Genomic DNA, 18,128 nt, shown 5'->3' with positions numbered 1-18,128 from the left:
ACGTTGGGCGCACGTGTTCGCTATGCGCAGGTGTTATCGAATGATCATCGTATGATTTGCGTGCTTGGCCCAATATCATAAACGGCAGCTGAAGCGGTAGCGGTAGCGAATTGGGATACTACAGTAGCATATCACCAGGTAAATTTTTAATTGAGAGGAAATCATTGAAATATATATTTATTTTTCTTCACGTTCAAGCAGACAGCTTACGTATAATCCACCGTATTATGGTCAACTGACTTTATTTTTCATTCAATATATTAGGTCAACTATAATCAGACAAATTTTAGGGAGGAAATGACTAAATCTTTTTGTTACATCAAAATACCAGCTGACGAACTTTCCACCGAGATACAGCCACCTGGCATTAATTTTAATTCATAGTAGCATATAAACTATACCAGGTAATTTTTTTGTTGAGAGGAAATCATTTAAAATGTTATATAATTTTTTTCATGTTTAAACAGCCAGCCGACGTATATATAATTCACCTTGCTATAGTCAGCTGACTTTATTTTTCCTTAAAGATATTAGGTAAACTATAATTCGAAAAATTTTAAAGTAGGCGGAAATAACTAACAAAACTTTTTTTTTCTCCTTCCATGGGAGGCTGCAACTGCCAGTCCTATACACAGAGTCGCAGCTGACGGTCACGAATATTCATAATATAAATCTATAATGCATTTTACGAAGTTTCGATCGGCAGGAAATCGGTCATGAAATTCTATCGCTGGCTCCCGGACCATAAGTAGAAAAAGAAGAAAAACCGTTTAATGGTATCCATTTTATTTCAATTTAATTTTTAAAACAATTGTTGTATATAAAATAAACATTATATATGGTGTTCGAATTCCAACTGCTTTCCATCGAATAGGGTTCTGTAGGTGTTATTATGACCTAGGTTTTTTTTTTTGAAAATGCCAAACGTGATTAATTACATCTACACACCCCGCTATTTGAAGGAACGCAGTTAAAAGTCGAACAAATTATACATAAATAAAAACATAAAATAAACTCCTTAATAAAAATAAGTTACAACATAATTGTATCTGTTACATCTATGACAATATGTGTTAGAACATCGATGACTCTTATTACCTCGTTCGGAATGTGTGATAATATTTATTACAACATCGATGAAAATATCTATTATGACATCAATAACAGTGTGTACACGTCCATAACAACTCCATTAAAATGTGAAGCTACCACCGGTTCGGAATGTGGATTCTACTGAGAAGAACCGGCAAGAAACTCAGTAGTTACTCTTTTAAACAAATATTTTATTAATATCTTTTACAACATTGACGACAATGAGATTACAATATCGCTGATTATTATTATTACCTGTTACAAGTTACAACATCTATTATATCGTAGACAACAGACATGTTATGGCATTGATGATAACTACAACACTGATTATAACATCAATAAGAGTATATGCAACATCGATACGAAATATCTTTTACAACATCAACAACAATAAATATCTGTTACAACATTGGTGACAGTTACAAAGTCAATATCTGTTGTAACATCTATTATATATGTCACAACATCGAAGACAACACCAAAATTAATCATAGACATTAAAGGAACAATAACATAGTTTAGACAATTACAACATATTCTGTCTGGCGTATTCCCAAATGAATATGGCTGCAGTGACATGTACGTTGAGAGATCGGATGACGCCTTGTTGCGGTATTTCGACGCAATTGTCCATTAACGATAACAGATCGCAAGGAATGCCTTCCTTTTCGTGCCTGTAAATGTACATTTGTTTCTTATTATATATAAGACAGTTGGTCTTGAATTATTATTATTATTATTATTACAATAATTTCCTGATAAATCACATTAGAATATTTAGAATTGTAATGGCAATATATATCTCCAACAAAAATAACATACCCAAGTAATAGAAGTGTTTTCTTTGGAAATTTAAACTTCTGAATCATTGTACTGTTTGATGTTTGCTCAGCTGCGACTACTGTGTAGCCTTCGGCTTTTTTGTTCAATAGATACTCCCTCAATGGTTGCCCGGGACGGACTTCTTCAACGTTGATCCAACGTTCTGCTGATACACTGAAACAAGTGTATTAAAAAAAAATAATTATCTAATATATAAAATACTCGTGTTGCGGTGTTTGTAGTTAAACTCCTCCGAAACGGCTTGACCGATTCTCGTGAAATTTAGTGTGCATATTGGGTAGGTCTGAGAATCGAACAACATCTATATTTCACTCCCCTAAATGTTAAGTGTAGTCCACCCCTAAATATATATATTTTTTAAATAATAATAAATTTTCACCCTTCTACCACCAACCCCTATGTTTAAATAGCGTTTAGCGGCAAGACAACGTTTGCCGAGTCAGCTAGTTTTTTATATAGAATTCCTAAAATCGCTACTATTTCTTGAAATTAAAAATGATAAAAGGTAAAGGTAAAGTATCCTAAAAATCTATAAGAAACATTATTTAATAAACGACTCAGAACAAATTCTTAGGCTAATATTTACCTCAATCCTTGAAATTGTTTGGCTTGCAAGTGTTTCAAACTATCTACAACGTAAGTCTGAACGCCGAATACTTCACTGGTTCTAGCCATTCCTCCTAAATTTGGTAGTTTATCGATGAGAGACGCTACCAATATTAGATTACTTTTGTCTGTCTAGAAAAACAATAATAGTTTTACCGATTAAAAAAGCACAATTACTAGTGTTGATAAATAGGGTACTTTCGGTAGTGAAAAATAAATTGTAAAAATTGATAAAAATTAAAATTTATGAAAAAATACACTTAAATATTCTGATTTGGAATCGTAAAAGCACATTATTGTTTTAATATATTGAAATTAAAAGTCGTATATTTTAATCTGTATATCACGTGACCTAAAACACGACCCGCCATGATATGACGTCATACGAACAATGACAAAAACAAAGTTCTGTCAGAGCTGTAAACAGCTAGGTACATATCTATCAACTTTAACTTCAAGGAGTAAGTGTGCTCTTTCGTTAGTCCATTTCATTTGTACCTATTTATTTATTAAAATGCAAAAAGGTTTTGTAAAAGCAGATAGTACGAATCTGCCAAAAATTGATTCAATGATGGTTGCAAAGTTTTTTGCATATAACCCAGACTTCTGTTCTGCCAAATTTCGGAATGTTAAAACATCTTTGTAAGTATTACTTGTTACATTATACTGCTTTTTTTATGTAGGTATACTTAATTTGAAAAATAATGTTAGAAAGTGTTAGGTTATGTTTTATTCTTTATGTTACTGCCAAATTAAGATTTATATTTTTTAATGCTAGTATTTGTACAGCTAGACACTACACACCAACGATAGCTATTGTAATTTATTATTTTACACAAAAACACCAAATATTTGTAGCTATTAATGTTGAACGACAAAGAGTATATGTATAAGGTATTAAACTTTTGACGTATTGAACGAGTTCGGTCTTACATACGTCATACACGACTTTTGTTATTAACCATATTACGTCACCAAAATGGCTGAAAGCGTTTTCGCGGAAATAAAAAAAGGTTTAAAGATCTTATTTAATTTTATGGCATGAAAGCGTGTTTATTTTGCCAAAATATATTTTTTGTGGCTTTTTATTAGATAATCAACATTTTGAAGTACTTTTTCGAACATAGTGGAATACCCTATTGTTTATATAAAACTATACATAGCAATAAAATATATATGATTCGGAAAAAATAAATTGTAACTACAAAATCATTGCTAAATGTCCAGAAACAACTGGTAACTACATTGAGTTTATTGGATTAATGAATAAATCTTTTTTTTTTAAGTTACGCTTTGAATAAAATTTTGAAAAAGTCGTCCACTTACTTTCTTTTCCATATTATAAACATCGATGTCACTCATGTTTCTCCACGGGACATATTTTTTCTGAATCGTTCCCGATTCTTCCAAAAACTCACAAGTATCTTTCTTCAATTGCGGTGGTAGATTTATTCTCATTCTTGTCCAGTAATGCTTATGCCCGATAAACCATTCATCAAAGAATTTATCCGTTTCACCAACCACGCCCTCGTTGAACACTTGGAGATACCTTTCCAATAATCTCGTATCAATATTATCATTAAAACCCTCGTATAGTTGTGGCAAGCCCCAAAATATGGCGTAGGGCGTTAAATCTTCAACTATGTCAAAAATCTGTATATAATAATCTTTTGTTAGTTTCGTAAAACTTTTGTCCTTCAATTTTAAAGCATCATCCAGTGTTCTATTTATTACATTCACTGTGTACTCGTATTTTTCTGCTTTGAGTTTGCTTGATTGTGAGTTCGATTCGAGAAGTCTTGAACAAAAGTACTGTGCGTACATCCGAGTTGTGTATGTCGGTCCCATGATATTCTCCATAAGAAAGTCCATAATATATTCGAATTCTTCTTGTCGGCAAGTTCTTTGTTTTATTTTGTGGGCCGTGATCCAGTACAGTATCATGAATTGAGATTGGAGTGGCAGATGATTTTCCTTGAATTCCATGAGCATCTTTTCGTTGATTTCGTCTCCCTGAAAATGTTATTAATCGGTGGTAGCTTAATTTTTAACGATAGTAAAATATAATGTAAGATGACGATTCGGAGGTGCTTTTTAAGCCTATTTGAACAAATATATTTTGATTTCGAATAGTTATAAAGCAAATTCAATAGACCAGCAAAAGAAAAAAAAATCAGAATATTCATCAAGGTTTTGCAAAAATTTATTGATTGAATATAAGATATCTTCGTAAGCCGCTAAATGAAAATCATATACTTATATTCAGTTTTATACTCGTACAAAGATTTTATTTTATTTTTTACTAGCTGTACCCTGCGCGCATTGTTTTTTTTTTTTTTTTTGGTCGTACCAACTCAGAAACCTTTGTGGGCTCATGCACAACACTTTGCTGAAGATCACAACATGATCAAATGCATAGTTTACGATTCTATAAAGGTGATACAGACAAACATTATTTTCAATAATATAAAACGAGCTTTAAAAAACTTAAATATCTTACCTTGTAGTAATAATTTAGAGCGACGTACCACTCTAAGTAAGTTCTGACGTAGGGTTGGTGAGGCATTTTACCCATGAACTGCATAACCCAATTCAAAATACTGTCCAAATTAATCTTCCTGCATTTAAAGAAAATAAAGAGCAAGGTCTGTATGGCCGCCTCCAGTGACCTTTCATGGAGCGAATTCGAGTAGTATCGCTGTTTGTTTTGAAATAATTCCTCCAACCTCTTAATAATCACTTCCGTCATAGTGTTAAGTACGACTGGATCCACTATATTACTGAGTACGGCAACCGCTATTATTTTTATGTTGCAAGTAAAATAGCTTGGCCTGAAATTTTTTTTAATATATAGTTCGCAAGCTATTGTTTTTGTTTTTTGCATGTCCTATACCATATAATAATAAAAGTAATATAGAGAAAGCAATACAAAGAATAAGAAATTTTTTTTAATTTAATGTAGGTATACACATTCTTAAAAATAAAAACAATTATAAGTTTTAATTCATGATAATTATTAAATCATCATCAAGCTCATCATCATCATTTCAGTCTATCACAGTCCACTGCTGGACATGGCCTCCACAAGTTCACACCGAAAATGGCGTGAACTCAAGTGTTTTGCCCATAGTCATCACGCTGGACATGATAATTATTAAATTATCATCATCATCATTTTAGCTTATCACAGTCCACTGCTGGACGCAGGCCTCCACAAGTTCACGCCGAAAATGGCGTGAACTAAAGTGTTTTGCCCATAGTCACCACGCTGGACAGGCAAGTTGGTAACCACAGGACTGGCTTTGTCAAATTAAGCTTCAGCCTGTAATATCCCACTACTGGACATAGACCTCTTTCCCCATGTAGGAGAAGGATCAGAGACACCACGCTGCTCCAATGCGGGTTGCGGATATATTTCCTACTATAAGTAACGATCGCTATCAGATGTACATGATAACAATCGAGACCGACGGCTTAACGTGCTCTCCGAGGCACGGTGGGGAGACCCACAAGGACTGCACAAACACCCAGACCACGGCAAACATCTGTATGGCCAATACAAATGTTTGTCATATGCGGGGATTAAACCCGCAACCGCCAGCGCAACAGGTACAATCCACGGCTGTAACCGTTGCGCCAACGCGGCGGTTTGTCAAATTATTAAATACGAAATATAAATTTTGTTTTATTCTAGCATTACATACCCAGCCAGCATCCAAATCAGAAAGATTTCAGTATGAAGTCTTTTAAAAACCTCTTATAGAAGTTCTAACATGACGTCTTAAGTAGCTTTTTATGAGTTCAGAATTCAGTGTTCTTAATGAACTCACATGCACCTGCCCAGCGTGGTGACTATGGGCAATACACATGAGTTTACGCCATTTTTGGCGCGAACTTGTGGATGCCTATGTCCAGCAGTGGACTGCGATAGACTGAAGTGATGATGATGATGATGATGATGATGACGATGATGATGATGACGATGATGATGATGATGATGATGATGAATAAACTCAGAAATGGGAAGTCAATTTTTTGACGTCTAAATGAATATCTTTTGCTCCGTGAAATCAGATAAAATAGCTCTTTATGTGTTCATTTTTTCAAGTTCAGAAAAAAGAGCCCTTTGAGAGCCTTTTGATGAGATCTGAAAGTATCCGTTAGGTGACGCATTCAACTTCTTGAGGAAGTTTTAAGGGAGTCCAAATCATAAATCTGAGCCCATACGAATTGACCTAAAACGTAATTTTGCTGTCTGGGTAGATATTACGTTTTACGAATTTTAATAACAATTAAGAAGAAAAAAGAAAAAATTAAAAAATAAAACCGACAATTGAACTTAGATTTACACGGAGAGGCTTCATTTTGACACTTGCCACTAGACCAGTTGCCTTGTCAGTTGGCTGTCAAATTGAGGGTAAGTAGCGTAAGTGGCTTGCTAAACTGTAAGTGGCTATATGTATAACTATGGTATATGTATAACTATGGTATATGTATAACTATGGTATATGTATAAATATGGTATATATATCTATATAATAGCGAAGCTGCGTTGGCACCTAGTATTTTGGCGGTTGGCTTAGTACCCATACTACAACTATGACAATTAGAACCGCTCAATTTGATGCGCCTGTCGGACCGTCTCCTAAGATATACATTTAATATAACCTAACTCGGATAAATAACAAACGTAAGGAGAAATAATGTGAACTCCACAAATCATTGCATTACCACACATCCTGTAATTTCACATATGTATTAATAAAGCCATTCCATATACTTACCAATGTTTGATTCCATATTTGAGATTTCCCAAAATTTCAATACTCAAATGTTCAGTGATTCTGAAACAAATATATATATAATTTTAGAAACAATTAAATAAAGCTGGCCTAATAATTTTCCGAACACGTTAATTTTCAAATGATCAAGATGCACTTGAAAATTTTTTTATTATTTAAAATTATATTACATTTTATCACAAATTATTTGTCTTTGGAGGAATGAAGAGGCTTTAAAACATAATCAATCCCATATTAGTAGACGAAAAACTAAACTAAGCTTTGCTAAGTATCAGAACTCGTCGTTGGGAATGAAACTAGTAAAAATTGAAATCCAAAAATCTACAAATCGCCGCAGATACGAAACAGTGTGGTATTGCGTGACGTAATATTAACCTTTTCGCCGCCATGAACATTAATAACTCAGAACCATCAGCGCTCCTGTATAATAATCCTTTTTTAAAAACAACGATTCAGAATGTTAAAATGTATTTTTTCATTTATAGTTACGAAACTTAGAAAACAATTTGAAGTTAGTAATATATTAGTTAATTATTTCATCATATATATTAATACGCTAAGGTTAAGATGTTTGCCTCCCTTTTTAGAAAAAAATCTCATAATTGCTGCACATAAATTATATATCATTTTATACATAATTGTTGCTCTACCGGCATCCACAACAAAAAAAATTATTATTGCTTTTGTTTTTGTAAATTAATTAATTATTAAAATTATATACATATACTAGCTGTGTCCGCGACTTTTTCCGCGTGGAATTTAGCAAAAGTTATTTTTCAGTTCGCAGTTATAAAATAAATAAATTTTTAAAATAAAAGTGTCAACATGATTGAGGGTAGGATTTTTTTTTTTTACTTATTTAATGCGAATCATTCGCACGGGTATTGCTAGTTATAACTAATAAATTAACCAATTTCGAACTTCAAAAGAGATCTGATTGATTAAGTAGTATTTTACAATCAGAGTTATTTATACACTAGCTGTGCCCGTGACTTCGTTCGCGTAGAATTTAACAAAATTGTTATTCTTTAGTTCGCAGAGTTATAAAATAATAGAAATAAAAAAAAATCTAAAATAAAAGTATCCTAAGTTACTCCTTATTACATCAGCCATCTGCCAGTGAAATTCCCGTCAAAATCGGTTCTGCCATTTCAAAGATTAGTCGGAACAAATAGACAGACAATCAAAAATTATAAAAAAAATGTTAATTTTGTATATGTACCGTGTATACATCCATATTCATTTAGTAAAAAGTGGTTATTTTAATATTACAAATAGACACTCCAATTTTATTTAGTTGTATAGAAGATGGATATTTAAGTAAATTAATTACTGTAGAATACTCTTAACATAGGCTTACGTACAGTGGGTTTTTGGTTACCGAAAAGTCGAAAATTCAAGACTAGACACTAAAGAAATGTGTGGTTCTACTTTTTTTGTACAACAATTAATTTCATTGCGATAAAAATAGCTAATAGTATTAAAATGCTTATACTTCGCAAAAGATTTAAAGATTTTTTTTACATAGCTAAAGTCGGCAAACAAACGTACCACTTGATGGTAAGCGATTACCGTGGCTTATAGACGTCTGCAAAACCAGAAACATCGCAAGCGAGTTGCCGATCCTACCCTCATTCCCCTCAAGAGCTCTGGTCACCTTACTCACCAACAGGAACACAATACTGCTTGAAAACAGCTGTACCCTACCTCAGTTGATACTCATCAATAATTTACTATTATTATATAAGTAACGGTAATAGGTATATAACACATTTAATTCATTACATTTGTATACTTAAAAATAAAACGACGTAGGCGTAGATACAGGGTAGCAACTACCCTGCTAGTCCCAGATTTATTGATTAACGCTTGGCGCACCGAGTTCTGAGCACGTAGGCGGTGAAAAGCTTAACAAGCTTTCTATTTTTAAATGACATTTAGTGTCTAAGTAAATATTATATAAAGCAAATATTTTAACTTTGCCACTCTGAAATTTAAGCAATTTACTTCTAGCCAGCCTTCTATTTTGATAGCTTTTTTTAATGTGGTAATACATGTTTATCTAAGCAGTTCATAAAATATTAGCGAAAAGCTGATTCAGAAATTATATGGTAAAACATTCGGATTAACTCATATTTTAGCTAAACTATATAAACTAAAATCTAACGAAATCCAAACTATGTACATATTTATACTATATATTTATTACAAGCATCCATTTTGGAAATATTTGTAGCGTGATAGAAAAGTAACCAAAAAAACTAAGGAACTAGACAAAGATATTTAGCAACTGAAGTTGATTTTGTTTGTCTAAACATAATATAAATATAAGGTTATTAAATTGAATTCACATTTACAATTTTCATTTGACAAATCCTTTATAGCTTTGTCTAGCCCTAATTAGATAGTGCTTATATATAATCAACAGTCTAATTTTGCTTAATAACGATTAATGTTTTTGGAATAGCGTAGTTAGTGGTACTTTTTACTTCCTTACCGCTATAGGACAAAATAACTTTCATCTTAAATTGGTTGCCGTACATTCAGATAGTTGGCTTACAGGAATTCGAAGATACCCATATGCTGCATGTGTAACATATCAAAAATAGTTAGTCAAATCATTCGCTTGGCTTATTAATTACAGTAACAATACAGTATCTATATGAATTTAGGCTAAAGATGAGACTTATCTAATACCATTACAAATTTTTTATTTTCCTGAAATTCAATATGTATGGGGCGACAAATCGATCTAGTTAGGATTCATTTTTAGAAAATGTTGTTTTATCCGTATTTTCAGGCAATGAAAAACTGCTATAATATGATTAGTATACGAGGGTAAATTTCACCAACAAGGTTATAATAGCTCAGGTGAGAAATCGAGTGATCCCGAAACCCGACCCCGGTTCGTGTCTAGATGTCTCCAGTCAAATTGTTTTTTCCAAGTTCCTTCTTTTGTGAGAAAAACTACTATTGGGAGCCCTTTATCAACGCATCTAATTCGTATCTAAGTATATTTAAAAAAAAAAACGTAAAAATATAATTTCCAAAAAAAAGGTTTACCTAAAAACAAATCGAGCAAGGCTCGGTTACCCAGGTACTATAGATATTATAGATATTTAGAATATGTATAGCCTTGAACCAAACACTTATTTAGCTATTGCGTATAGGTAGGTAGGTATAGGTATTAGAGAAAAAACACACAGGACAGCTATAACCTACAAAAAGCGCAAACTTGTCAATGGATGTAGATACTTAAGGGCATACACGCATTGATCCTTACCTCTACACCAAAATTATCGAAATAGTCGAAAAAACTGTTACTGAAAGATTATTGTAAAGACACTTTTTTGTTGTTAACTATCTGACCTGGCGAACTTTGTACCGCATTATTTATTTATTTTTTAATTCTTCATCATCTTCCTGCCCTTATCCCACTTATGTAGGGTATGTAGGGTACATTTTTCCTCTATCATTCCTCTCTATTATTCGTCATTTCAGCGCTTACTCCTTTCTTTCTCATATCCTCACTCACACAATCCATCCATCGCTTTTTTGGTCTGCCGATCGCTCTTCGTCCTTCGACATTCATCCCTAACATTCTTTTACCAACATAGCGTTATCCCTCCTTATTACATGCCCATACCACGCTAACGTGTTGCTCCTCATTTTCTCCGTCATGGGTGCTACTTTCAAACTTCCAAACTTCCCCTTATATACTCATATATACTCATTTATATACTCTACTATTTTTTTAATTCTTAAATATAATAATCACATAATATATCAAAATAAAATATAGCCTATCTTTCAAGTTGGATCAAACTGCACACGGTGTGCAAATTTGATTAAAATCAGTTAAGTAGTTTAGGAGTCCATCGCGTGACACGCGACACGAAATTTAAATAGGTACATAATATCATATATACAGCGTGATGGATTAAGCTCTGATCCTTCTCCTACATGGGGAAAGAGGCCTATGCCCAGTAGTGGGATATTACAGGCTGAAGCGTATAATATATTAAGATTATATGTCACGCAGAGTTAAATCCGTAGATAGCACTGATTAACAAAAATATTAATATGATAATGAACTCTTCCCTATCTGTAAACAATTCAGAATCACTGAGACACGTAAATTATTAACGACTTCGTTGGAGCTATGCATATTCAATAAGTCTACCTTCAGAGCGACATAGTTACAAATATATAATAGGTGTATTATTCTCGCTGTATGATATCGTAGAGAGACGCAATAATGCGCCTGTTAATTTTATTTTTGACAAAAATTAAATTATTTCGTACATTTTCATCCTTTACAATATCGTTTATTGACAAGGTAACTAGGACTTTTTAAAAAATTATATATGCGTCCATGAATTTATGTATGCAACGCTTTGTATCTAAAAGTATTTTATTTTTCGTCAAGAATATTTTTTTTTTTAACCTTTTTATTGCAAATAAATTACATATCATATTCTAACATATTTCTTTTTTTATTAAACCTACGAATCCTTAAAAAAAATGTAGACGAAAATATGTGTAAAATCTGTATTAGTCTGAATTTTATCAATCTGAATAGGCCAGTTTTAGTCTAACGCTAGACTTTAAATTGATGTTATATACGTTTTCTTTTAAAACCAGAGCCGAATTTGGGGGAGGGCAACCGGGGCAACAGCCCCGGGGCCTTCACAAGAGGGCTCGCACAATAGGCTTTGCAAAAACAAATTTAAATTCAGACTAGTAAACACTAGTTAAAAGGTTTCCTTTTATATTTTTTCCCTCCACTCCTTTGTTGCCCCAAGGCCTCCAGATCGCTAAATCCGGCCCTGGTTTAAACTAAATCTATAGTAAAAATATACATATTTAAAATAGCAACAGTATGCTAAGGGATAAGATAAGAGACAAAGATAAATTAAGACTCACCTATTTTCCTTCCTTGGGAGAAATGTGTAAAGCAGGATGTCACACAAAATATAGATCGTTGGAGTATAAGAGGAAACTTTCATTTCATTAAATCGCTTCACTAAGAAATATAATGGTGCACTTTTAACAGCAGCATAATCAATCATCTTCTTGGCATATGAAAGTATCATATTATGATATTCCGGTGACCTGAGTAGCGAATCCTGTGTTATTAGTATGGCAAACTCTTTAATACACACATTGTACTGAGCATTCGATTTCAGTTCCTCAATTTCCTTCCACACCAAATTCAAAAAGTCAGTCACGTCAAATTCAATATCATCTTTTTTAAGTATAGATGGAAAAATTCGGTTTGTTATCCGAAAAACCCATTTTAAGCATCCATAGCCTCCAGAGTCTAATATGTTGTTAATGTATACCACAAAATCATTCTTAAGAGTACCTTGGAAGTACAAAGACAGTAGGTAGACAATTTCTCCGGACTTTTCATAAAACACATTCCTTAAACGGCCACTGTCCTCTTTGTTAGTGTTTTCATTAAATTTAATTGTATTCATTATATTTATGAACGCCACTAAATCCACTACTTCTTTTCTGAAGCGCCTAAACATAATAGGCGCCTTTAAACACGTGTTGCAAACAAACATACTCATAACTCTCTTCTCTAAGTCTGTATTGTTACCTTTTAACAACAGTATCGCAGATTTATATAAATGAACTAAATACTGATTGTCCTGCGGCGGTAGATTCACATTCATACAATCTAGACCCTCGAAGAACAAAATAGTTTTTTCAATATCAAAATTACTATCAGTTGTGAGTAAACTTAAAGTATATTCTAGTATTGTTTGCAAAGCAGTCGGAACAGCTTTATTTAATTCTTGAAAAATACCACGGTTTTTCTGTATTATTTTTTTATAAAGTTGAACAATAAATATAGCTTCATCTAAGCATTCATTTTTATTAGAATACTGTCTACTGCTTATATTCTGAATATTATTGACCATATTACTTATAAATGATAAGAAATCACCAGCATCGTGACCTTCGAAGTATAAAAGAGCGAAGTCTATATTATTATGAGAGGTTGGTAAGAACTTCAAGAATTCTTCCATATCCGGTACATTAAGATTATGCTTAATAAATTGATTGCAGGCATTGTCAATACTCTGTGAAACATCAGATTGTAAATGGATATATAAATTCATGTATTCCTTCCACGGTAATTTTTTACAATTCGTTCCAACGAAGCGAGATATATTGACATGTATAGCCTTTCTTATAACTATATTATTACATGGTATCTTTAGCACATCACATATTAAATCCATTAGTACTAAAGGATTTATGTTGACTAGTAGTTTTTCAACGTCAATACCTGAGAGTGTTGTCGTCAAGTGGAACAGAGGTACGGGTGACCATTTTATTGATGGAGCACATTTTAGAATGTTCATTAGTGAACCTACGTCCATCATGACATATTTTAATTTATCTCTCAGAATTTGGCACTGTAAGTCATTTTCAAAAAAATTGATATCATTTATAGCTTCCAATACCATTGCAGCTTCCAGCTCGCTTGATATTCCAATTTGAAGACGGTATTTCAAACATTGATATCTTACTTGAGTGTTATTATGAGATAAACCAATGAGAAATGCGCAGTTTCTCCAACAACAGCCGAGGCTTACTATAGTATCAAATAATTTGAGAGACGGAAGTACAATATTACCCTGTTTTTCCTCCAAACTGTCTAATAAAATAAAATAATTGTCCCACAGTTTCTTGAGCACCTTCTTATGATCGATATGCCAAAAGAAACAAATACTCTCGGACATAATGGTAATGTTTTTATTACTCTTTACCGCACACTCTACAGCTCTTTTGGCCAAGTAAATTGATTTTTTCCGAAGGGTATTGCTGTAATCTTTATTTAACATGCCAAATATGACAAATTCCCAAAATTCGGTTTGAGAAATGACTTCTGATTTTAATTCAACAGTGTCCGATTCAATTTCAGGCAGGTAGTAGTTGGCGAGGCAACATAATACTTGCAATGCTGTCTCCCGAGCGTTATCTTTATTTTCTTTAAGTACATTCCATATTCTGTCAAGTATATTGTACCCCGTGACAGCAGCACATAACCGGGGCACAGTGTTTATAAGGAAGTAAACTTGTAACTTTTCATCATTGCTAAATACTATACATTCAAGAGGAGTGTCTACAAAAAGTAACGACAATGTGTTGCAGCTTAACGTGACTGCAGTTAAAATGCTAGTAATAATTTTTAATTGTAGCAGCGTAGTTTTCAGCTTCTGAATTTCTGTGTCGATCAACGTTTCTTTGGGTGATGGTAGATATATATCAAATAATATTTGCTGTATGAGGTGTTCCGACTTACTCACTAAACTACTTGGATGTAATAATAATACCAGTTGAATTATCTTACATATATAGTCGATGTTGTCTTCAGTCACATTAGATAAAAGTTTAGCAACGAAATTGTATTCTTCTTCATTTTCGCATTCACTATTTTCACGTTTATTAATTAACTGTTTATATTGGAGCAAATTGATATAATTAGAAAGATGTTCATTTGTAAAATTTTTCTTTTCCATAATATTTTTCGCTCTCCTATCTATAATTTCCTCGTCTAAATCAAGTAAATCGATGAAAGATAATATTTCTGTTTCGGAGTGCATTTTAATATTATGAACAGTTGTTGAATGAAAATTAAAAATATAATACCTAAGTAGATTTTTGAAAGTGACCAAAACACTGAATAATCATATATGTAGTTATTACAAAACACCACCACATCGCAAGAAGGCAATGTATTTAATAAAATATGTTCTAACTTCTGAAATCTTCCCCTGACTATGAAGTAGAGAGAATGAAATCAATAAAATTTCAATTTTCAAGGTCAATGTCAAATGTCAATATGGCTCAACCAATCGAAAATGTCTTAGCCCCGAATGCGAGTTTTTTTGCAACAATTTGTAGTATCTTACATACTCTTCATAAGGCTGCACAGCAATCAAAATGACAAATAATTGTGTTTGCTCGCAAACGAAAAAAAAAACCGACTTCAATTACATCGACAAGTAATACAACGTAGATTGGCGAAAAAATAGTCAAGCAACTACGCGTTATCAAAGATTACTCAAAAAGTAGTTATCAGATCTCAATAAAATTTATATGTGACCACATGATAAACATCAGCTTTCGATTACATTAAAAATTATCAAAATCGGTACACCCAGTGAAAAGTTATTACGGATTTTCGAGAGTTTCCCTCGATTTCTCTGGGATTCCATCATCAGATCCTGGTTTCCTTATCACGGTACTAAACTAGGGATATCCCCTTTTCAACAAAAAAAGAATTATCAAAATCGGTACATCCAGCAGAAAGTTATGCGGTATAATACAACGTAGGTCGACGAAAAAAGCGTCAAGTAAAAACGCATTATTAGATATAACTCGAAAAGTAGTTGTTAGATCTCAAATAAATTTAAATGGGACCAATTGGCACACACCACCTTTCGATTAAAATAAAATTTGTCGAAATCGGTCCACCCGGTCAAAAGTTCTGATGTAACATACATAAAAAAAAAAAAAATACAGTCGAATTGAGAACCTCCTCCTTTTTTGGAAGTCGGTTAAAAAGGAAAGGCAATTCCAAGTTCCTTATTGTTACACTTTTAAATTTATTTATTTATAACTAGTGGACCTGGTAGACGTTGTCCTGCTTAGAAAACAGCTACCAAATTTGATTGCATACTCCGATAGCAGCGCTACCTACCGGGTCTGATTGAGATAAAAACTACCCTATCTCCCAAGTTGACCAAATTACAAATTTGATAAAAATTGGTTCAGTAGGTTCGGAGTTTATTAGGAACATGCACCGTGACACGTATATGTACACGTAATAAAAATATTCAAAAAATAAAAACCGTAGTTTCTGTTGTTGTTTTAAAATTTATCCCCAATAGGGAAAGGCAAAGGACCATATCTATACAGCCTAGTTTGAATTTGTAAGTTTCGTTCTGATATATCAAAAGGCCGGAGCCAAGTCTGGAGTAACTTTATTTTTCTTCTGATTCGATGACTAGTAACGTAAGGCCGAAGCCAAGTCTAAGATATAAAAACCGTAGTCCTCCGGTGACAGGTTGAGTCCCAGAGCACCGGAATAGTTAAGGCTCTGGGCTGAGGAATCTTTTCAAAATTCGGGCCGTTTCAAGCAATACTGCCTTTTGAATCTGACCCGTTATTAAAGTTTATTTTTATATTTGTGATTGTTTAACCTGTTAAAAATTTGACTTTGGGCAATTTTTTTGAAGTAAACTTCCTTACACCACACTTGATTTGGGGAGTAAACTGATGAATTCGAGAGGGTTATATAGAGGGTTTAAAAATAAATGAAAATAAACGTGTTATCATACAAATGGAATCGACGATGGGTTAGTCACTTTGTTAAACAGTGCTTCCTAAACTTTTTCTGCGTACCCTTTAATAAAACTTTTCATTTATCAGCACACCTCCCTCGATAACTCCATACCTAGTCCAGCAAATTTGTCTCGCGTTTATGTGTTTTTATTCCACGTGCTTTATATCGTTTCTTATGGAGTATACTCCAAAAGAAAACCCATAAAAATATATAGCTGTATTTGCCTATAATTGGGAAGGCAGTTTGATGTTTTTTTTTTTGAAGTACAAAACTTCTTTTTTCACGCTTGACTTGTGAAGTAAGCTGATAAATGCGTGACTAGATGGTTACGAAAAGTGTGATCGAATGAGGCAAATGGAAGTTGAAAGGGAGATATAAATTAATGAAGATAGAAAGAAAGAAAGTTATGTTTCGTAAGTTTTACTTTAGTCGTGTGGTTACGGCAGAAAAGAATATAGTCACCTCCTCTCTTTCCGTGGCTGTCGTAAGAGGCGACTAATTGATAACGCCATTACACTACCACCTTGGAACTTAAACAGCCGACTAATGGCGAGATAACCATCCAACTACTGGCTTTGTAAATATTAGGTAAAGCGGGTTCTAATGAGCAATCGTGTAATCGTGTTATTCGTACGTAATCATTTTCGTTGAGCGTACAATTTTCAAACAAAGATGTAGTATGTTTTTTTTTCTAAACCTTCTTTTATTACTTTTATGGCAGTCATAAACGACCTGTAAACCTACTATCACCCGAGGATTTAATTTTTTTTTTTTTTTTGTTCTACATCAAAATATCTAATGATAAAAATTGCAAGTATCAAACAGTGTCGAGACGTAGTATTTCGGGTTGCCAACGATAACATATAAGGGACCTCGTTTATTCTATACTCTTTTTTGCCAAGCTGTCAGGGTTCACTGTTTGGTCCATTATTATTTAACATCTCCATCAACGATATTGCTAAATGCTTCCGTGGTTCGAAATTTAATTTAATTAAATCTTTTTGGATGTTGGGCTTCTATCTGCACAACTGTAAGGAGTTTAAGAATCCCAGAACTAAAGTTACATTATACACTTGCCTCGTGCGTAGTATTCTAGAAAATTGTAGTGTTGTGTGGAATCCACATTACAGTATATATAGTTAGGTGTTACCGACCTCTCACTATCAAAACTAATAAAGCGATAGCCGTGCTAGGAATGCTTTTTTTCCTTCTCGGCTCCGGAGGCATTCGACGCGACTTGTGTAGTGTTTTATAACCGCGACCGCCTTAACCGCGATGGTATAACTTACGTGAGGACAAAGGACAGACAGTACTTGATACGAAAATTAGAGCGCTGTATACACTTGACAACATCTCAAAAATCAGAAGTAATTAAAACGCCCCTCCTGGGCTCTGATCACGAGTTACTTTTG

The 18,128-nt window shown here is 33.3% G+C and overlaps 1 protein-coding gene across 1 annotated transcript; it reads right to left on the bottom strand.

The window, feature by feature from the left end:
• Nucleotides 1-776: 776 nt before the first annotated feature.
• On the bottom strand, nt 777-15,191 carry LOC123655769. Its single transcript, XM_045591523.1, has 7 exons — nt 12,273-15,191; nt 7,329-7,388; nt 5,045-5,375; nt 3,871-4,557; nt 2,525-2,676; nt 1,918-2,091; nt 777-1,769 (listed from the first exon to the last, which is right to left on the bottom strand). The coding sequence occupies exons 1-7, from the start codon at nt 14,969-14,971 to the stop codon at nt 1,622-1,624; spliced, it is 4,251 nt and encodes a 1,416-aa protein (XP_045447479.1). The 5' UTR covers nt 14,972-15,191; the 3' UTR covers nt 777-1,621.
• Nucleotides 15,192-18,128: the final 2,937 nt, after the last annotated feature.

Source organism: Melitaea cinxia, chromosome 8 (assembly GCF_905220565.1).
Source record: "Melitaea cinxia chromosome 8, ilMelCinx1.1, whole genome shotgun sequence".
NCBI classification, from domain to species: domain Eukaryota; kingdom Metazoa; phylum Arthropoda; class Insecta; order Lepidoptera; family Nymphalidae; genus Melitaea; species Melitaea cinxia.
This window is presented reverse-complemented; position numbering and strand designations above follow the sequence as displayed.